This window comes from Marmota marmota, unplaced genomic scaffold (genome assembly GCF_001458135.2).
Source record: "Marmota marmota marmota unplaced genomic scaffold, marMar, whole genome shotgun sequence".
In the NCBI taxonomy this organism is placed as follows: Eukaryota; Metazoa; Chordata; class Mammalia; order Rodentia; family Sciuridae; genus Marmota; species Marmota marmota.
In genome coordinates this window covers 67,086,073-67,107,344 of record NW_026000174.1, presented here as the reverse complement: position 1 = coordinate 67,107,344, position 21,272 = coordinate 67,086,073, and the positions used below count along the sequence as shown (strand labels likewise).

The 21,272-nt window shown below is 59.2% G+C and overlaps 1 protein-coding gene across 4 annotated transcripts; it reads left to right on the top strand.

Annotated features, from left to right (window-relative positions):
• The first annotated feature begins 743 nt into the window (after nucleotides 1-743).
• On the top strand, nucleotides 744-19,466 carry Cdc42bpg (CDC42 binding protein kinase gamma). 4 transcript variants are annotated; one of them, XM_015507057.2, is made up of 37 exons: nucleotides 744-847; nucleotides 3,333-3,424; nucleotides 3,505-3,588; nucleotides 4,151-4,246; nucleotides 4,491-4,639; nucleotides 5,125-5,218; nucleotides 5,387-5,587; nucleotides 5,689-5,937; nucleotides 6,320-6,399; nucleotides 7,112-7,206; nucleotides 7,295-7,375; nucleotides 7,605-7,711; nucleotides 7,807-7,986; nucleotides 8,266-8,358; nucleotides 8,487-8,608; nucleotides 8,691-8,763; nucleotides 8,976-9,082; nucleotides 9,164-9,278; nucleotides 9,431-9,579; nucleotides 9,660-9,748; nucleotides 10,054-10,106; nucleotides 10,195-10,293; nucleotides 10,377-10,436; nucleotides 10,707-10,812; nucleotides 11,098-11,231; nucleotides 11,313-11,452; nucleotides 11,549-11,630; nucleotides 12,261-12,477; nucleotides 13,743-13,805; nucleotides 13,915-14,514; nucleotides 15,924-16,021; nucleotides 16,101-16,185; nucleotides 16,303-16,423; nucleotides 16,531-16,648; nucleotides 16,855-16,978; nucleotides 17,092-17,177; nucleotides 18,338-19,466. In XM_015507057.2, exons 1-37 carry the CDS (start codon nucleotides 754-756, stop codon nucleotides 18,392-18,394), a joined length of 4,593 nt encoding a protein of 1,530 aa, XP_015362543.2. In that variant the 5' UTR covers nucleotides 744-753; the 3' UTR covers nucleotides 18,395-19,466. The 4 variants fall into 4 exon arrangements, with proteins under 4 accessions (XP_015362543.2, XP_048645069.1, XP_048645068.1 ...); XM_048789112.1 differs by having other exon boundaries at nucleotides 17,089-17,177; XM_048789111.1 differs by having other exon boundaries at nucleotides 11,289-11,452.
• Nucleotides 19,467-21,272: the final 1,806 nt, after the last annotated feature.

Genomic DNA, 21,272 nt, shown 5'->3' with positions numbered 1-21,272 from the left:
CCTCCCAAGCCTCAGTGTGCTCATCTGCCAAATGGGTGTGACCAAACCTATCCGATCTCCCTCTCATGTCACTTCTCACGATTAAAAAAAAAAAAGTATGATCAGAAATTTGGGGTGGGGTGAGGGAGTGCTGCCAAGCGCAGCGGGCAAACCCGGGAGAGAACGAACTACAACTCCCATCCGGCTCCGGGGCCGCGGCCGTCCCCAGCCCCTCTCCCTGGGCCAAAGGGGAGGCGGCCGCTGCCCAGGGCGCGAGGAAGTTGTAGTGACCCGGGCAGGCACCATCTAGGTTAGGGCCGGGCGGGAGAGCAGGTAGGGCTGGGTCTGGGGCCGCGCAGGGGTACGGCGGTCGTTTCGACCCCAACGGACCCCCCTCCCGGCCCCGCTCAGGAGTTGCTTTTCACGGCCGACCCCCCCCCCACACTTCCTGGCCGGGAGTTGGCCCCGCCCCGCGCGCCTCCACCCTCCCACCTTCGCCTTCAGCCGCAGCTCCCATTGGCCGGCGCGCACCTGCCCGTCCGTCGGGGGGCGGGCAGGAGGGCGGGGCGCGGCGCCCAGGTGAGGGTGCGCGGGCGGCAGCGGAGGAAGGTGACAGCGGGGAGGGCGGGAGGGTGGGGGGAGGCCGCGCGGACCGACGGACNACACTTTGGGAAGAGGGAAAAGAAAGACAGTGGCCTGACTGCTCAGACCGGCTGGGGGCCAGGTTCTGGGGTGGAGGGACTCATTCATTCACTGACCCCTTCTGAGCTGGCCATGGGCCTCCTGGATCTGCTGCTGGGGCTGCACCACGAGCTCAGCAGCGCCCCCCTGCGTCGGGAGCGCAATGTGGCGCAGTTCCTGAGCTGGGGTGAGTAGCCAGGGCGGCACGGGGTGGAGGGTGGACGAGCTGCCCTAGGGACACCGCTCTGGGACCCCCGCGTATTCCACCTCCTCATGCCCTCCCGCAGTAATGCACACCCTAGAGACTCCCCTTGAAGACTCTCCCCATCCCCGCACTTGGCTCTAACACGTGTCCCCGGACCCCAGGGCTGACCTACTGATTCACCTTAACATCTCAACGTCACTCACACACGCTGGTTCTCACTCCCAGACCCCAGCAAATACACAACACGTACTTAACACAGTCACACACAAACTTGTCCCCAGGTGTAGACCACAGACGTATATACCTAATACACACTCTCCTCAACCTTATGTATAAGATTCCTGCCCCAGCCAGGACCCCTCTGCGTGTCACACAGACACACAGGCTTTCTTAGTCTCCCTCATTCCTCACCCGCACATTGAGACACATGCTGCTCATGAAGGGACCCAGGGAGCCCTGCCTGCCGTGCTGTGGAACACCTGGATCCCTCTGACTGTCCTACACATTCACAGACCTGTAGGTGCTCATATTGGCAGACACCCCACACCCTGCACACAGTCCACCCAGCCTGGACTCCCCCTATGTGCAATGTGCTTCCTGAGGGCCGGTTCCTGAGGGCTAGAGAGGGGGACCTGGCTGGAGGTGGGTCTGCGCCCTTTCCTGGTTGACTCATCTGAATCACTGGGAGTGGCTGGCAAGGGGGTGACCCTGAACCCAGCGTGGGCACTGGCGCCAGCCCGAGGGTTCCCTGGTCACACCTGGCCAGGACATGGGGACCCAGCCTGGAGGGTGGGGTGAGGTGGGGTGTTTGCCCAGTGGGTGACTAGCGTTCCTGGCGCTCCTGAGCTGTGGACAGGCACAAGGTTCCACCTGGTACTGTCGGAGGCCTGCCACCTAGACTTGCTCCTTGCATCTGGGGTGGGGGCAGTCGGGGCCCTGCCCCTGTTGCCTGCTGGTCTACCCAGGACTCGCACATATTATGCTAGTGTTTCTGACTGTGTTGTCATCACGCACCCCTCCCCCATAATGCCCACACCCACGTGTGTGTGTTTGCACACATGCGTGTGCTCCTCCCTAACCTGCGCCTGGCATCTCTGCCTAGGACCCTAGCGTGGGGGCCTGTCTGTTGACATCTCCCGAGGTAACTCCAAGGGCGTGACTCACTCCTCTCCTGCCCTAACTTGCTCCTGCTCCTGCCCAGAGCCCCCATCCCCTGTGGCAAGGCTGGGGCACTGAGCCTCCTGTCCTGGGGGCGTGGGTCCTCCTGGTTCTGGACCCCAAGCCTTGGCCCATCTGGCTGGCGGGGAACTGCCCTGGCCTCCGTTCCCCCTTGGAGGCCTGTGGTGGCTCCTCCCTAGCTCTATGCACAGATCTGGGAAAGAGACAATTAATTTCTGTAATGAGGTTTCCACACCACCCCCACTGCGGGGGTTCTGCCTGATAAACCTGTGGAGCAGCTCTCCGTCCCACCCACAGGCCCGCCCAGCTGGCAGGGAGTTCACCTCCTGGCAGGGGGAAACTGAGGCAGGGCGCCAGACCGCAGCTGCCCCCAATCCTGACTGGTTGCTCCTGCTTCCCTCCCTCTGTTCCAAAGACCCAATCCCCCTGGCCCCGGGCCTGTGGCCTGGAGAGGGCCTGGGAGTGACTGGAGATGTCCCTCTTGGAGTTATCAGAGACTGTGACACAGGGGGAGGCTCTTGGCCAGCCACAAGCCCCATCCAGAGAGAGAGAGAGAGAGGACTCAGAGCAGCAGGGCTGGTCAGTCTGGAGGGGACCCTGAGTGCGAGCTCAGCAGGGCTGGTCAGCCTGGAGGGGACCCTCAGGTGCCAGAAAGGGGTTTGTGGACCTGTTTTTGAGTCTTGTGAGCACCTGAGATGACTGGTATTTATGTCTCCAGACCAGGGAGCCCCACTTGGGGAACACAGACTGTCCTCCCATAACCTCGCAGAACCCTCCCTGCCCTCCAGGCTGCCCCACCTCACCTCAGCCAAGTACTTCTGCACCTACAGGGACCCTAGACCCAGGCTCACAGTTCCTGAATGGTAGAGAAGCCTCTCTGGGGACAAGGAATGTCACTTGTCCAGTTTCCCAATACAGGCCCCTGGCTGACCCTGTTAGGGGCCAAGAACTGTGAGCTGGGGGTTGGAACGGTGTCCTCATCCTCCCCAGGGTGACCTGGCCGACCAGGGTTAGGCCCCAGGCTGGGAGGATTACATGTCCTGTCAGGGATGGAGGCTGCCTGGAGTCAGGGAGGTGGGGGCCAGGTGGAGTCTGCTGAGCCAGGACCTTCCCCTGCAGCTTCCTGGCCAATGCTGAAGGGGCTCCAGGCCTTATCAGCCCCTTGGCTGTCCCTGGGAAGGTCCTCCCTGCCCTGGCCTCATGGGAGTGGCACCTCCCAGCTTTCCCCAGGTGAGAGAGGAAGCTGGCCCTCTCACAGCTCACTGAGCTACCTGCTCTGTCCCCTCAGCCAGTCCCTTTGTAACCAAGGTGAAAGAACTCCGTCTACAGCGAGATGACTTTGAGATCCTGAAGGTGATCGGCCGAGGGGCCTTTGGGGAGGTGAGCAAAGGGCCTGGGGTGGGAGGGGACAGGGGATTTGCACCTGACCTGGCTGACCCCACTTCTCCCTGTGTTCTCAGGTTGCTGTGGTGAGGCAGAGGGACAGTGGGCAGATTTTTGCCATGAAAATGCTGCACAAATGGGAGATGCTGAAGAGGGCCGAGGTCAGTGTGGGCTCTGGTCTCGGGAAACCTACAGATGGGCAGAGGAAGCGTGTGCTGCCAGCAAGACCCGCGAGGCACTCAGGGGAAGGGGCAGGGCAGGACCTCGCTGCCGAGCAGGCAAAGGATTCCATCCTCGACAGCCACCCATCTCATGTCCCTTCCTCACAATAAGCCTGAGTCACATCCCCAGCCCTTTTTATTTTGAGACAGGGGTCTCACCAAGTTGCTCAGGGCCTTGCCAAGTTGCTGAGGCTGGCCTTGTACTTGCGATCCTCCTGCCTCAGCCTCCTGAGTTGCTGGGATAGTAGGCGTGGGCTACCTAGCCTGGCACAGTAAACCTTTCTGAAGAGTGGGCAGAGTTGTTCCCATTTTCTGTAGGTAACAGAGGCCCAGAGCCTTAAAGCATGGGTTTGGCTCATCCAAGGTCAGCCTGGGGCAGAGCAGAGCTGTACCCTCAATCTCAGCCCCGAGGCTTATGAGTCCTTCACCATCCCCTGAACTGATGAGGGTCTTTCCTAGGCTCTGATCCTAACTGCTCTCTGCTCCCCGAAACCTGTTACAGACCGCCTGTTTCCGGGAGGAGCGGGACGTTCTGGTGAAGGGGGACAGCCGCTGGGTGACTGCTCTGCACTATGCCTTCCAGGATGAGGAGTACCTGGTAGGACACTTGGGAGTGGGGGCAGATCTTGCCTGGGGACAAGGAGAAGCCCCTTGGGGGCCAGGGCACTGGGTCCCACTCAGACCAGGAGGCAGCCTCTTCTCACCAGTTCCTGGGCCTGGAGCCTCCTGCTGAGTCTGGCTGGGAGCTGGCCACCCCTGAGCTCTCTGGAGGCCAGGCCCTGCCTTCCCAGTGCCCCAGGGGGGCGCTCCTCCTATTCTGATTCTCCCTGCACTTTGGGCAGTACCTGGTGATGGACTACTACGCTGGCGGGGACCTCCTCACGTTGCTGAGCCGCTTTGAGGACCGCCTTCCCCCTGAGCTTGCTCAGTTCTACCTGGCAGAGATGGTGCTGGCCATCCACTCACTGCACCAGCTGGGCTATGTCCACAGGTAAGGCCCTCAAGGCCCCTGCTGCCCGGCCAGCCCCTGGTGACTGCTGGGGTATGGCATTGCCATGTACCCAGCACTGTGCAGGGTACTTTGTAAGTTTCTCTTGACTCCTCCTTCCAAAAAGCCCTCTGAGGTGGGGATGCAGTGTGTCCCTTTCACAGTGAAAGAAGCCATAGCTAAGCACAGGCAAGCCCCCAGTTCAAGATGACCCAGCTAGCGGGTGGTAGAGCTGTGAGGGTGGTCAGGTCTGCAGGTAGCCCTGCATCCCCTGCAGCTTGTCCCAGGGCCATTCTTGTGGGACTTTTCCCCAAGGTAGCCACCATCTTCCTCCTGGCCACCAGCCTTCTCTCTTCTTGCATGCACGCACACACTAGGCTCATGAGTGCCCTCAGGAACACACGTGGGTAGAGCAGGTGGCACCTGGACACATGCCTTAAATGGGCATCCACATGGAGCCATCCCTCACTCTCCCTGCCCCCCTCCAGGGATGTCAAGCCAGACAATGTCCTTCTGGACATGAACGGGCACATCCGCCTGGCTGACTTCGGCTCCTGCCTGCGTCTCAACAACAGTGGTATGGTAAGGACCACGCCCAGAGTGGGAACTGGAGGGGTCAAATTCTCAGGGGAACAGGGGGCACTAGGGCAGCCCGCCTCTGAGGAGTGTGGCCCCAGGCCCGGGTGAGGGCCTAGCAGGCCCAGCCAAGCCTGGAAGTATCCTCATAGCATCTGACACCAACACCCGCAGGTGGATTCATCGGTGGCAGTAGGGACACCAGACTACATCTCCCCTGAGATCCTACAGGCCATGGAGGAGGGCAAGGGCCACTACGGCCCGCAGTGCGACTGGTGGTCCCTGGGAGTCTGCGCCTACGAGCTGCTCTTCGGGGAAACACCTTTCTATGCTGAATCCCTGGTGGAAACCTATGGCAAGATCATGAACCATGAGGTCTGGCCACTGGACCCTGGGATTCTGGGGAGACAGTGGAACAGCTGCAGGCCAAGGTGGGCCCCTGGCCTGACCTGCCTGGCCCCTGCTCTGGCCCACAGGACCACCTGCAGTTCCCCTCAGATATGCCTGATGTGCCAGCCAGTGCCCAAGACCTGATCCGCCGGCTGCTGTGCCGCCAGGAGGAGCGGCTGGGTTGTGGCGGGCTGGATGACTTCCGGAACCACCCCTTCTTCCAAGGCGTGGACTGGGAGCGCCTGGCGAACAGCACTGCCCCCTATATCCCTGAGCTTCGAGGGCCTATGGACACCTCCAACTTTGATGTGGATGACGACACTCTCAACCATCCAGTGAGTGGCACATGCCACTGCAGGAGGGGGCTGCCCTGCCCTATGAGGCCTGTGAGACTCCCCAGAGGTTCCCTAAACAGTCGCTGGCCTGGGTGAGGCCTTTGGGGGCTCACGAGAGTTAGGGTTCACCTGGTTGGCTCTCCTGCACTGAGGTGGATGTACCACATGAAAGCCAGGTCTTCCTGTTAACCAGAAGAGAACACCCAGCAGCCCCTGAACACCACAGCCTCGAGGACTTACGGGAGTTGTGATTGGTTTTGTCCCCCTGGGTTCATGTCTGAGCAGGAAGAGGTTGACATGCCCGTTTCTGGGGTCTCCTGGTTCTTGAGCGTCAGCCTGGAGTTGTGCCTGCTGGTTCTGACTCTCCTTCCCTCTCTTGCAGGGTACCCTGCCACCACCCTCCCATGGGGCCTTCTCAGGCCACCACCTGCCGTTCGTGGGCTTCACCTATACCTCCAGCTGGTGAGTCTAGTCGTCACACACCTGCTGGGAAGCTGGGGGCATTGTTCATCAAGAGGCTGAGAAAGGGCTCCAGCCTTTGGAAGTCATTGGAAGTCATTCCAATGACTTCCCAGAACCAGCATGTGGCAGTGAGCCTCACATCCTTAGGGTCCAGGCAAAGCCATGCCCATATCCTGCAGCCACATGCTAGCATGTGGCCTTCATGATGCCCTACATGGCAGGCTTGGAATACATCGGACTCAGAGGAGAGACTTGCAGTTTGGAGGGCTCCTGCTTCTCCTGAGCATCAATTTGTACCTCTGTAAAATGGATGGGAGGATGTCCATTTCTGGAGCTGGCCCAAGACTAAAGCGAGGGCCCAGTGTAAAGTGCCGTGAGATGGGAGGAGTGCTTTGAGCAGTACATGCTGAAGACCCACTGAGTGCTGGGTGCGGGGCCAGTGGGCCCATCTTACCTGGGCCTCCATTTTGCTGTGTGAAAACTGAGGCTCAGATGTTAAATGACTGTCCAGGTCACCCTGCTTGTGAGGGCCAGGATGGCCCAGGGTCTCCTGAAGGCCTGGGTTGATCTCTCTCTCTTTCTGGCACAGAGCCCAGTCCTGGGAATGGAGCTGGCATTCAGTGGGTATTTCTAGGATGAATGGAAGCAGGAGGATGGAGGAGGCTTTGGGGGTGAAGTTTCTGGTAACTCGAGTTGCCCTGTCCTCCTCTAGTTCCGCTTCTGAGAGCAGATCTGAACCTGGGGCTGCCCTGGAGAAGTTCTGCCATTTGGAGCAGGATAAGGTGGAGCTGGGCTGGAAGCACCAAGGTAAGGGGCAGCTGGGTCAGGCTGAGGGTTCCAGCCCTGGGGGCTGCTGCTGCAGGACGAGCTGCTCACTGTGGGCCCTCCCTGCCAGAGGCCCTGCACGGCTGCTCAGACCACCAGGAGCTGGCGCGGCTGCGGACAGAAGTGCAAACTCTGCAGGGGAGGCTGGCAGGTATCGCTCCCCCTTCCCAGCACAGGCCGTGTCCTCCCTGTATCCCCATCCTGCACCTGCTCTGCCCATGCCATATGGTCTTGGAGGAGAGGCTGTTAGCCTCTGTGTGGAAAATATGCCTGGGAGACCCACCCCCTGGGCTGTGGGGAAGGTTCCGTGAGATCCTGTGGTGGAGTACCCTGAGGCTGGGGAGGTCAGTACATGCGGGTGTCAGTGACTGTTCCTGCAGAGATGCTAAGAGACAGCAAGGCCCACTTGTCCCAGATGGATGGGGCTCCTGCTGGTAGCCCAAGCCAAGACGGTGACCTGTGGCAGGAGAAAGATCGGCTCCAGCAGGTGAGAGCCAAGTCAGGGGGGTGAGTGGCTTGGGCTCATACTACAGAGGTCTGTGCCTTGACTTGACTTCGTGCTCCCCACCCCTGGCTCCCTAGGAGCTGGCCGAGGCTCAGGCAGGGCTGCAGGTGCAGGGTCAGGAGCTGCGCAGAGTCCAGGGCCGGCAGGAGGAGTTGCTGCAGCAGCTGCAGGAGGCCCAGGAGAGAGAGGCGGCCTCAGCCAGCCGGATCCAAGCCTTGAGCTCCCAGCTAGAGGAAGCCTGGGATGCCCAAAGGGAGGTGGGTGATGGGAGCGGGAGGGAACAGCAATGGGCCCTGTGCCTGTGTTCAGGAGGAAGCCTGCAGAGCCTGGTTCAAGGAGCTGGGAATACCATATGCCTCTGTGTCCCACACGTGGCTGGTGGAAGCTGAGCCAGGGCACCATGGTGGGGAAGGGTGTCTGGGAACCCACTTCCTCCTCCAGCCCACTGTGCCTGGCAGTGCCTGGGAATCTGTCAAGTTGGGGTAGAGGGATTTGGGTGGCAAGGCCAGCATTGGCCTGACTGCACCCCCTCACAGCTGGAAGGCCAGGTGGCTACCCTGCGCCAGGAGGTGGCACAGCTCCAGGGACAATGGGAGCGAAGTCTTGAGAAGAAGTCTTCCCCAGCCAAGGTAGTGAGGCTTCAGCCCCTGGCCAGAGGCACTCCCACCAGGGTCCCTGACCAAGCCCCTGTCCTGTGGTGGAGTGGGCCATGGCCGCTTGGGCCCGCCTTGCCTGACCCCTCCTCCGCATCCTCAAGACGGTCCACACAGCCTCTGAGACCAACGGCACAGGCCTGCCTGAAGGCGGACCTCAGGAGGCCCAGCTGAGGAAGGAGGTGGCAGCCTTGCAGGAACAGCTGAAACAGGCCCGCAGCCGTGGGTGAGCAGGCAGCAGGGACGGTGGGAAGGGCTGGCCCGAGCCTCGCTGGGTGTCACCACCACCTCTGCCTTTTCCTCGCCAGGCCTGGAGAGAAGGACGAGGCCCTGTGCCGGCTGCAGGAGGAGAACCAGCGACTGAGCCGGGAGCAGGAGCGGGTGAGCAGGGTGGACAGAGAGGACTGGGCGACTGACAGGCAGGACAGGGCGAGTGCTGGTGGGCACGCTGTAGCAAGTGAGAAGGGTGAACGAAGATGGGCTTCAGGGTGGTGGGGACAGCTGTCAGGAGACTGGCAGGGGTTAGGGAGCTGGCAGAGAGCCAGGGCTGCTAGGCCTCCTGAGGACTGAGGCCATCTTCCACCTGGCACCAGCTGGCAGAAGAGCTGGAACAGGAGCTGAAGAGCAAGCAGCGGCTGGAGGGAGAGCGGCAGGAGACCGAGAGCAACTGGGAGGCCCAAATCGCAGACATCCTCAGCTGGTGGGTACCAAGGCCGGGGGGGGGGGTGTGTCCCAGGTGGGCTGAGGGCCCAGGCCATGACCTTGAGCCCTTCCCAATCAGGGTGAATGATGAGAAGGTCTCTAGAGGCTACCTGCAGGCCCTGGCCACCAAGATGGCTGAAGAGCTGGAATCCTTGCGGAATGTGGGCACCCAAACGCTCCCTACCCGGCCTCTGGTGAGCCCCAGATTTGCACTGTGGGGGTGGGAGTGGCAGAACCAGGGCTTTGGACCTGACTAGGTGGCACAGGCAGCGTGTGGTCTGGTGAGAGGGAGTTCTAAGGCAGCCAAGCCCAGAGGGCATCTTATAGGCTGCCCTGTGGCCACCAGGACCACCAGTGGAAGGCGCGCCGGCTACAAAAGATGGAGGCCTCTGCCCGGCTGGAGCTGCAGTCAGCGCTGGAGGCTGAGATCCGTGCCAAGCAGAATCTGCAGGAGCAGCTGACGCAGGTGCAGGAGGCCCAGCTGCAGTCTGAGAGGTGAGGCCAATGGCAGGCAGGGTTGGGGGCCGGGGCCCCACGTGGAGGCCTGGGGTAAGCCTTTTCCCGCTTCCTCCCAGACGCCTGCAGGAGGCTGAGAAGCAGAGTGGAGCCCTGCAGCAGGAGCTGGCTGCCCTGCGGGAGGAGCTGCGGGCCCGCGGGCCAGGTGGTGAGTGGTCACAGCACACCTGCTTGGTAGCCAGTCCCCCACCCTGACCTCATGGTCACTAGGAGGCTCCCATGACAGCCTGGCTGGGCTGTGGAGAGAAAAGTCTGCCCACACTCAGCAACTAAGCCAAGCATCTGTTACCCAGTACTTACTGAGCACCTGCTGTGTGCCATCTACCCTCCCTCCTGGCCTGTGGTCATTTCCCCGCTGACGAGGCGAGGCTGGGAGTTGAGATCCCCCATTGCTGCCTCTGTTTCCTCCGGCCAGGAACCCCACCTCCAGTGACCCATGCTCTCTGTTTGCAGATACCAAGCCCTCAAACTCCCTCATCCCCTTCCTGTCCTTCTGGAACGCAGAGGTGAGAACCAGATAGAGGGACTGGCTGAGCAGGAGTCCTAGGGAGAGGCAGAGGCCGTGACTATTGTCCCTCCCTCTCCCATCCCCAGAAGGACTCAGCCAAGGACACTGGCATCTCAGGAGAGGCCCCAAGGCCTGGGGCGGAGCCAGAGCTGAGGCCCGAGGGCCGCCGCAGCCTGCGCATGGGGGTGAGGACGGGGGATTCCGTAAGTGGGGGCTGGGCCATGTCCCTGCCCCGTGCCTGTCTCACCTACTCAGGTCCCTCCTGCAGGCTGTGTTCCCCAGAGCTCCTGCTGCCACCACTGCCCCTGCAGAAGTTCCTCCTGCCAAGGTCAGTGCTTTGAGGGGCAAAGTGGGATGGGGACTCCAATCCATTCTGCCACTCTCCATGCACCATGTTGGGACTCTTCACAGACATCACCACAGGCAGACCGTGCTTGTGGTGGCGGCAGTAGCCAAATGCACTGCCATAGTCCCACTGGGCCTCAGAGTGGGCACTGTGACACTGTTAATCCTTGTCTGCCTGCCTGACGCCTCAGATGGTTATAGAGCCAGCCCTGGGTGTGGCAGGCATGGGTGATGGCGTGTCCCTCCTCTGCAGCCTGGCTCACATGCACTGCGTCTCCGGAACTTCTCGTCCCCTACCAAGTGTCTCCGCTGCACCTCACTGATGCTGGGCCTGGGCCGCCAGGGCCTGGCCTGTGATGGTGAGAACCCCATACTCCATACTCACCCATTTCCCCGGCTAGGCCCCAGGCCCGAGGGGTATGGCCCTGATGCCCCCAGGCTCTTTGTCTCCAACAAGGGTCATTGGTGCTTCCTGGTCAAATTTCCCACCACTCAAGTTTTTCTTTTCTCATTTGATGGGCAGTTGGTGGTAGTTGAGGTGCCGCTGTGGCCTCAAGGGAACGGGGGCTAGGAAGGCCCAAATCTTGGGTCTGGGCTGTCACCACCCAGCCTCACACCATCCTATTCCTCTGCTTCCCCTGCAGCCTGTGGCTACTTCTGTCATTCAACCTGCGCCCCCCAGGCCCCACCCTGCCCTGTGCCCCCTGAACTCCTCCGCACAGCCCTGGGAGTGCACCCTGAGACAGGCACGGGCACTGCCTATGAGGGCTTCCTGTCGGTGAGCTGGGGCTTGGGGGAGAGGGAAGATGGGCACAGGGGCTGAGGACACGCGCAGCCCTCCCATGCTTACTTCCCAAAGGTGCCACGGCCCTCGGGCGTCCGGCGTGGCTGGCAGCGGGTATATGCTGCCCTCAGTGACTCACGCCTACTGCTGTTTGATGCACCTGATCCGAGGGTCAGCCCTGCCAGTGGGGCCCTCCTGCAGACCTTGGACCTAAGGTAGGTGCCGGGCAGTGGGACAGGGTTAAGTGACTACTGGGTGAGGTGGGCAGCCAGGGACAGTGCAATCTCTGACCTGCTCCATGCCCCTCCCAGGGATCCCCAGTTCTCAGCCACTCCAGTCCTGGCCCCAGATGTTATCCATGCCCAATCCAGGGACCTGCCACGCATCTTTAGGGTGAGTACTTAGGGCAGGGTGGATTCAACCACTGTCCACCTTGCCGTCCCCACTCTGGCCATAGCTGCTCCCTTGGTCAGTCCAGTTTGTCTCCTTGTGAATGGCTACACAGGCTCCTGGGCTGCCTTGCTTAGGGCCCTTGTATAGCTTCCCATTGCCCTCAGGGGGCTCTGAGGCTGGGGCCTTTGTCCCCATGGATCTGACCCCACAGACCTCCCCAACCCTCTATCCTGTCACCTCTCTCTGCTCCAGCCACACAGTACCTTCTCCAGTTCCCAAAGTGCCGTGTGCTCATGCATGCCCCCTCTTTGGTTCTTCATATTCTCTTGCCCTGTGCGGACTTGCCAGCCCCAGGTCTGAGCTCACCATGTTGACCAACTCCTGGTTAGCTGCTTGTCCCCTGGGCCTGGGTAGGGCCCTACTTTGCATTTGCACAATGCCTGTCCTTCCCCCTGTGGCCCTGGGGCCAGCTGAGTGCCTGCCTGACCCTACTATCTGGCTTATCCTCTGCTGTCCTGTGCTTAGCACTGCACCCAGCAAGCGCACAGTCCTCGGCTGGTGAAGGAGTGCAGGGAGGAGGGCAGGATGGGTCTCGTCCTGCAGCCCTGTGGCCTGGGTTCCCACCCACAGGTGACGGCCTCCCAGCTAACAGTGCCACCGACCACCTGCACCGTGCTGCTACTGGCTGAGAGTGAGGGAGAGCGGGAGCGCTGGCTGCAGGTGCTGGGTGAGCTGCAGCGCCTGCTGCTGGACACACGGCCAAGGCCCCGGCCTGTGTACACACTCAAGGAGGCCTACGACAACGGGCTGCCACTCCTGCCCCACACATTCTGCGCTGCTGTCATCGGTGAGCCTCTTGCTGAGGGAACTCTAAGCAGGTTGGGGAGAGAGTCCAGGCCTGCAGGGAGAGGCTGGCCCAGATCGTCATTAAGGCCACTGTCAGTGCCCTTTCCAAGAGCTGCAGACTCCATCCTGCACACACACACACACTCTCAATCCGCCTGTGGGCACAGATATGTGAAGAGCCAGGGGCCCTGGCTTCTTGCCACTCCATTTCTCTGTGCCTCAGTTTCGGCTTTTACTAAAAGAATCTCAAGTGATTGGAGGAGCAAAGGCTTTAGAAATTGACAAATGAGCCAGGAATGGTGGTGCACTCCTGTAATCACAGTGACTCAGGAGGATCTCGAATTCAAGGCCAATCTCAGCAATTTAGCAAGATCCTCAGGAACTTAGCAAGACTATATTTAAAAAAAAATTTTAAAGGCTGGTCATATAGCTCAGTAGTAAAATACTCCTGGGTTCAATACCCAGTACAGTATCCCCCCCCACCCCCTGCAAAAAAAAAAAAATCACAAGTTCAAAGCCAGCCTGGGCAACTTAGCAAGATTGTGTCTTAAAATAAAAATGACTGGGATGTAGCTCAGTAGGACAGCACCACTGGCTTCCATCCCCACTACTGGGGGAAAAAAAGATAAACGAGGGTCCCAGTCCTGGTTGTCCTGCCAGCTGATGGGTGACCATACCATGGAAGAGCCACAGAACCACCTGAAGCCTCGCAATGTCTCCAGTGTGGAGCTGCCACAGATTCACTTGGGTTCAGCTGGGAGCCTGGCCTCAGCAGGAGTGAAGCAGAGATCTTTGGCTTCCCCAGCAGCCGAGGTCCTGAGCCAGCTGGAGCCATGCAAGTTACTTAGGGTAGAAGCCACAGGAGAGACTGTGGGTCTCCTGGGTCACATTGGAGCCAGAGGTTGAGGTTGTTCCTTGGCAAGAGGTTGTGCTTGGTGCTTGTCCCGCACTACTTCATCTCCTCTGCACAGCACCTGTTTACAGGTCTTTAGTTTATGTAAGGGGAAAAGGAGGTTCCAAAAGGTGACATGATGTACCTAGAATCCCACAGTTCAAGATGGTGGGGCTCTCACCCTGACCCCTGCCATGGAGGCCCTTCCCCTTTAAGTCAGCCCAGACTGTGGGAGTGACCTGCCCACTGATAGGACAGTGAACAGGATACTCGCCCCCATCACCTCAAGAAACAGAGACTCAGCAAGGCAAGCCAATGCCCTGACTCCCCAATCTGGTTTGGCCCTTTGACCCTTGACCCTCTTTCCCTCCCAGATCAGGAGCGGCTTGCCTTGGGCACAGAGGAGGGGCTCTATGTGATCCATCTGCATAGCAATGGTACATGAAGGGTTGGGCCAGGGTTGGTGGATGGAGCCAGTCCCAGGGTATGGAGGAAGATGGGGACTGGGTTGCTTCTCACCCACCTGCTTTTTTCCCCACTCCCCAGACATCTTCCAGGTGGGGGAGTGCCGCCGGGTGCAGCAGCTGGCTGTCAGCCCCTCTGCAGGCCTGCTGGTTGTGCTGTGCGGCCGTGGCCCTAGCGTGCGTCTCTTTGCCCTCGCGGAGCTGGAAAGCACTGATGCAACAGGTGCCAAGATCCCCGAGTCCCGAGGCTGCCAGGTGCTGACAGCCGGGCGCATCCTGCAGGCCCGCACTCCCGTACTCTGTGTAGCTATCAAGCGCCAGGTGCTCTGCTACCAGCTGGGCCCGGGACCAGGGCCCTGGCAGCATCGCATCCGGGAGCTTCAGGCACCTGCATCTGTACAGAGCCTGGGGCTACTGGGTGATCGGCTGTGTGTGGGTGCTGCTGGTACCTTCGCCCTCTACCCACTGCTCAACGAGGCTGCACCCTTGGTGCTGGGGGCCGGCTTGGTGCCAGAGGAGCTGCCACCATCCCGTGGAGGCCTAGGTGAGGCCCTGGGTGCTGTGGAGCTCAGCCTTAATGAGCTCTTGCTGCTCTTCACCACTGCTGGAGTCTACGTGGATGGCACTGGCCGCAAGTCACGCAGTCACGAGTTACTGTGGCCAGCAGCACCCACAGGCTGGGGTAAGGCCAGTGGAGGGCCTGGCTGGATGGGGCTGGGCACTGCACTGTATTGAGGAAGACAGGGTTCTGCCCAACCTCCTGAGCTTGGCACTGCAGCCAGAGCCTGCCATGTCCTGTTCTGCCTGGGTGTTGTACCTGGGATTTTCCTCTTCTGTTCCTTTGTTTCTCCTTTTCCCCTCCCTGTGCTGTGCTGCCCTCCTTCCACTTGTACCTGGCTAACTCTTTTTTTGGGGGGGGAGGGAGGGAGTACCAGGGATTGAACTCAAGGGCACTCAACCACTGGGCTACATCTCCAGTCCTTTTTTGTATTTTATTTAGAGACAGGGTTTCACTGAGCTGCTTAGTGCCTTCCTGTTGCTGAAGCTGGCTTTGAACTCTTGATCCTCCTGCCTCAAACTCCCAAAATACTAGGATTAGGGGTGTGAGCCACAGTGCCCAGCCATGGCCAACTGTTTTGTTTGTTTGGTATTGAGGATTGAACTCAGGGCCCCTTAACCACTGAGCCACATCCCAGCCCTATTTTGTATTTTATTTAGAGACACGGTCTCACTGAGCTGCTTAGCAACTCGCCGTTGCTGAGGCTGGTTTTGAACTCTATATCCTCCTGCCTCAACCTCCAATTTGCTGGGATTATAGGCATGCACCACTGCACCCAGCTCCTGGTGCTAACAGGCACTCCATGACTGTTGTCATCATCATTATTGCCTTCCGGCTCCTTGTCGTGCCCTCTCCTGTCACTGTCCTTGGCTTCTCTTTGCTCCCCCACCTCTTTTCTGGGCTCCTTTCTCCTACTTCACAACTGGTTTGGTGCACTGGGAGCCTGCAGAATAGGTTGGGACTGGTTTCTTCCTCCACATCCAGCACCCAGCCCAGGCAAGCACACCCTAGGGGCTATGGATGTCAGGAGCAACTTGCACTGAGGTGGTCTGGGGCATCCATGGAGTGACAGGATAAGGGCTAGATTAGAGGGACAGAGCTTCCATCACGAGCAAAGGCCCTTCTGGGGTGGGGCCTAGGTTGGGTGTAGCACGTAGGTGTTAGGCCCAAACTGCCTGGGGCCAAATCCCAGCTCTCCTCTTCAGCCCGGTGACCTTGGCCATTACATGCCTCTGGGGTTTCCAGTCCCTCTGTAGGTTGGGGGTGATGTGGTACCTGCTGGGAGTTGTTGGGAGACTTAAGGGCGCCGTGGGGGCTGGGGGCGTGTAGGGAGAGCTCCCTGGTTACCTCACTCCTTAGGGAGAGGGCGGGGCAGCCTGCGTCTTCAGGGAAGGACCTTTGCCGTGGGGCTTGGAAGTCCCAGTGCTGTGACAGGGCACAGGGTTCTTCCCCTGGAATGGAGGCGGGATCCAGCTCAGAGAGGTTCCTGGCTTGCCTGGGGCTGCACAGTACAGGCAGTTTCCCTCCTGCAGGTTACACAGCCCCTTACCTGACAGTGTTCAGTGAGAACGCCATTGACGTGTTTGACGTGAGGAGAGCAGAATGGGTCCAGACGGTGCCGCTCAAGAAGGTGAAGGCCTGCCCAGACCCCTGGGGCTGCACGTGGTGGGGCTGGGGGCACGGCCTGACCCTGGCACCTACTGCCTCAGGTGCGGCCCCTGAACCCAGAGGGCTCCCTCTTCCTGTATGGCACCGAGAAGATCCGCCTGACCTACCTCAGGAACCGGCTGGCAGGTGAGGGAGCGTGGGGGTCCACAGGTGAACACGTGGGGGGGTGACCCCAAGTGCAGCTGACCGGAGCCCTGCAGGCTTGTGAACACGCCCACCCCCAGCTCTCTGCTTCTCTCTCAGAGAAGGACGAGTTCGACATCCCCGACCTCACCGACAACAGCCGGCGCCAGCTGTTCCGCACAAAGAGTAAGCGCCGCTTCTTCTTCCGTGTTTCGCCGGAGCAGCGGCAGCAGCAGCGCAGGTGCGCAAGCGCGATGCGGGGCCGCTGCTGGGTGGAGCCTTCCACCATTGGGGGCGGAGCGAGCACCAGCTTGGCAGCCCTGCGCCTTACGCCCCCTCTGCCCGTAGGGAGATGCTGAAGGACCCTTTTGTGCGCTCCAAGCTTATCTCACCGCCCACCAACTTCAACCACCTGGTGCACGTGGGCCCTACTGACAGGAGGCACAGCGCCCGGGACCTGCCCCGAGTAAGTCCTCCGGAGCCAATCACAAGCCTCCCTAGTGGGGCCAAGCCAATCACCGGGCTCTCGGGTGAGCGCGAGCCAATCACAGGCCTCTGATTACCTGACTGCTGAGGCCGGTGACTCATCCCTCTGATACCTGGCCTGGAGCCGTGTGTTCATCCCGTCTGTTGTGCTTCCCGCTGCCAGCCTTCTGCACTGTCCCTTAACAGGCTCCGGAAGAGAAGGGCCGAGGTGCCCGCAGCTCCGGCCCGCAGCGGCCCCACAGCTTCTCCGAGGCGTCGCGGCGCCCTGCGTCCATGGGCAGTGACGGCCTCCCTGGAGACACAGACCCCAGTAAGGGCAGCCCCGCAGCTTCCCGTAGTCCACACCCAAGTCTCCAACCCTTCGGACCCCGCAAATCTGACCTAGGCACTTTTGTTCTCTTCCCAATCCTGCTCCTGGAGCAGTGAAGAGGAAACCTTGGACTTCTCTGTCCAGCGAATCAGTGTCTTGCCCCCAGGGATCCCTGAGTCCTGCAGCGTCCCAGATACAGGTGAGCCAGTGGGAGGGCTTTTCCCTCTCCTATCCAGAGGTCAAGCATTCTGTTTTCCTCTGAGCCCTGCGCCCATGTTGTGAGGCCAGAGGACAAGCTGAGCCCTTCCCTGCCCTCAACCCTAAGACAGGCAGAATCTTATCTGCCTCGGCCCCTGGAGGCAGGTGGGCCTAGGCCGCTCTGACTGTTCTAGCTGCGTGCCCCAGTGGAGCCCAATCTCCCTAGGCTTGCCTCACCTATAAAATGAGGTAATACTGTGAGATCGGTATGAGGTGATGTTACCTGGAATTGGAAGTGCCCAGGGGGAGGGGAGTCCTCGGGTCTCTCTCTCTTTTTTTTTTTTTTGTCGGTGGTGGCAATCTGGGGCTGGGGACAGAATGCAGAGCTAGGCAAGTATAATACCACTGAACTCCAGCGCCAGCCCCTGGGATTCTTCAGACCCAGCCTTTGGTTTGGGAGAGAGGTCAGGAAGGAGCAATTTAATGTGTAGAAGCAGGGAAGACAGTTTCTTTCACCTTCCAGACACCTCTCCATCTGTCTCCCAACACACACACACACACACACACACACACACTCTCTCTCTCTCTCTCTCTCTCTCGTCACACAGGGCCACTCAGAACCCCAGACTTGCCTTGTTCTTCTGTACTTTCAAGCTCTTGCCCCTACAGTCCCTCCTCCTTTGAATGTCCTTCTCTGTCTTCAACCTGATTAACACCCAGGCCACCCAGGCTGCCCACTGATCCTGGAGGGGAGAGGAAGTTTTCCTGGCCACTTGGTTAGGTGGTCACTGCCACCCCATCACCCCTTTCCTTGTGTATCCTGCCTCGCTCTGGTTTGCTTCTGGGTACCTAGGCTCTTTAGTGGACTGTGGGCTCCTCGCTGGTAGGAGTCAGGTTTCAAAGTTCTTCTGCCCAGAGTAAAGCCAGTTTGTTGACTGGGTGCCGATTGGAGTGAATGAATGATGGACTTTGGGTTCCCTCAGGGTTGAGTAGGAGTTCTCCAGGTTCTTCCAGTGACTCACTTACTCCCATCCCTGCCACACTGCACATCTAGCTTCTGCCAAGGCCCTGTGATGGGTCCTAGGGAGGCCTCTGGGAGGCACTGGCCTGCTGAGGACAATCTTCCCTGCCCCTTCCTCCCTGCTTCTTTTCTCCCTCTAGGTCTCAGAGCGGCCCCGGAGCCTCCCACCAGCTGCTGAGTCAGAGAGCTTCCCTTGATGCACTCTGCAGGGCCCACCCCAACCCCAAGACAGAAGGATGTGAGGGAGCAAAGAGCTTGAGGAACGCCAGACTCCGGCTGGTCCCGGACACATGGAAATTGGACTCAGGGAGGGCCTGGGCGGGCAGTGCCCAGGAGGCTTGCCTGGGTTCCCAGGGCTCAGGATCCTGACTCCCTACCCTCATCCTGCCTTTCCCCTTGGCTCCCATCCCCAGCCTATGCTGGCCACTGGGAATAGAAAGGCCCTGGTGCCCCGGGGTGACAGTGCCAAAGCCCTTCCTTCCAGTGGCAAGTCCTGGGGTGCTTTTAAGAGTCAGGGTGAGGAGGATGGAGAGGGACAAGGTCTCTGGGAGCAGGTCAGGAGTCTTGTGTAGACACTGGCCCCCAGCTGAGAAGAAGATGGGGCATGTCAGGGTCTCTGCTCAGGGCAGGGTGGGACAGACAGGCTCTGATTCAGAGAAAAGAGTAGAAAAAGGAGGAGGCAGGATGTAGGTGAAGAAGGTGAGAGGCCAGAGGGGGAGAGGAAGTGGAAGAAGAGACAATAAGGATTGGAAGGTGAGAGAGGGCATCCAGAGGAGAGTGGAAGGATAAAGGAGGAACCAAGAAGAAGAGGAGGGGAGAGGGAGCTGAGGGGGAGAACCAGACCCTGGGGCTCTTCTCTGGGAAGGGCTTGGTGGTACTGGGAGCAAGATTGACACTGTCAGCTAATCCGCCCAGGGGGGAAGATAATTCCAAGGAAGGGACGGGATGGGGAGGGTATTTATAAGGCTTCTCGTGGGAGTCGGACACCTGTCGGGGGCCACTGGGCGGTCTCCAGGCATACTTTGTCCCTTCCCAGAAAGAGGGGTCCTTTTTCTCGAAGCTTCAACCAACTGTGTATTAGGGGAACCTAGGGGGCATTTTATTATTGATCATAGTCATTATTATTATATTACTATTTTTATTAAACTTCCTCCCACTAAAGCGTGGGGGGCAAAATAAGTATTTATCTCCTCAAATGCCACATCCCTGGGAGGGATGGACCTGATGCTCTGAGGCAGCAGGAAACCAATAAAGGCAACTTTGTAAGCTGCTGGCCTCCCGGCCTGGGTTTGTCCTTGGGGGGAGGAGTTGTAAAATGGGGGATGGGAGATGGAGGAAGAGGGGCATCTTGTAGATAAAGACTATCTGTTTTTAGAAATGTGGTGATACTCCAACAGGGTGAGAGTTTAGTCATGAAGGGAGGGTGTACAAAGGCACATGCAGTGTGAAGGGACCCCTCCTAGGAGCTGCCATGTCCCAAGGCCAGCCAGCAGGAAGACTTGTAGTGGCCTGGCCATGGCTGAGCAGGAAGGCAGCCCAGGAAGTGAATCCCCGGTATGTGGCTGTGTCCTTTTGTGAAACCCAGCCTGCAGCCAGAGGCCTCAAGAGCACAGTTACTGCAGGTGGTAGAGGGCAACCTTGGAGGCTTCCCTGGGCACCCCTCTGCCCGCTCAGGTGTGGCAGCTCAGAGAGTGGGTGGGAGAGGGTGGAGGGAGGGCCTGGAGGGGTCTTACTTTTTAATTGGAGTTTCCATGACTAGGCAGGACATGGGTCCTGGAAGCTGGTCTTCCCCGAATACAGAGAAGGGGCTGGGGTGCCACCATCTGGTTGGTAATGGGGGTTGGAGGCTGGGTATGGAATTCTAGGATCTGGTTAGGAGCCCAGGCTGGAGTCAGACAACCTGGGTTCTAGTCTGTCTGTGCAAGTTACCTGGCCTCTATAAGCTGTGTCCCCATCTGTAAATGGGAATCATGGTGAGCTTTAGTGAGACAGTGACATAAAAAGCTTTCAGACCACTCAGGAAGTGTTTCTTCCACTATTGGGGGGCACAGGCCCAAAGAGAGGACTTGTGCTGAGACTGAAGCTACTCCTCACCCAATTGGGAGAAAAGCCTCCTTCCCTGGCACCCAGCAATGAGTTAAGCAAAACACTTTCAGTATTCCAAATGTTGACACCTTTGAAAAGTTAATTTTTTCCCAACATTTTATATTTTTGGTGCTGGGGATTGAACCCAGGGCCTTGGGCATGTGAGGCAAGCACTCTATCAACTAAGCTATATCCCCAGCCCTTAAAGTCATTTTAATGACAATAATATGCAAGTATTTTTTGTTACCGAATTAGAGACTGGATTCCCCTTTGTCCCATAAGATGACTGTACTGATGTTCCTGTGTGCGGTGTACCATGCATGTCCTGTATGAGTGGTGGGAAGAGGCCCCTGCCTGGCCTCCCTGCCGCCAGCAGCGGAAATCAATTTGGTGCTCCAATACCTGCCAGATCCCTGCCTTCTCACCTGACTGGCTCACCAACACCCCCCACCCACCCCCACCCCCGCCCTTGTGTTGAGACCAGAAGAAGGGGTCACGCCCTTTATCCTTAGAGGTCAGGTTTACTCAGGAGACTCGGGCTTCCCAAGTTCTGCATGTCTGGGTCATTCTGTGGCCCATTCCTGCCCCTCAGCCCCTGATAGCTGCCGTGTGCCCTATGTAGATGATGGTCCATCTTTAGCAAACTCTCCTGGTCCTCATCCCTTTCTCCAACAGCCCTACCCTCCTTGAGGTCTTGGCTCTGCCCCCCACTTCCCTGCAGACCTTCCTCCTCCTCCTGGAGGAGGTGGTGAGGGCACTTTCCTCAACCCTCATCACCACCTACATATGTCCTCCTCCTTCCCTCTTCGAGACACTCAAGTTCAGACTTCCCTTGTCAGCTGTTCCTGCTCACTCGTTTCTGACATCCCCCAGCCTGGGGTGGCTCACCTCCCATCTCCATCCTGCTCCTCACTCTCCAGTATGCCACATACATGACCCAGCCACCAGCTCTCTCAGGTCCCTGGAGCCCTCATCTCCCAGTATTGCTCA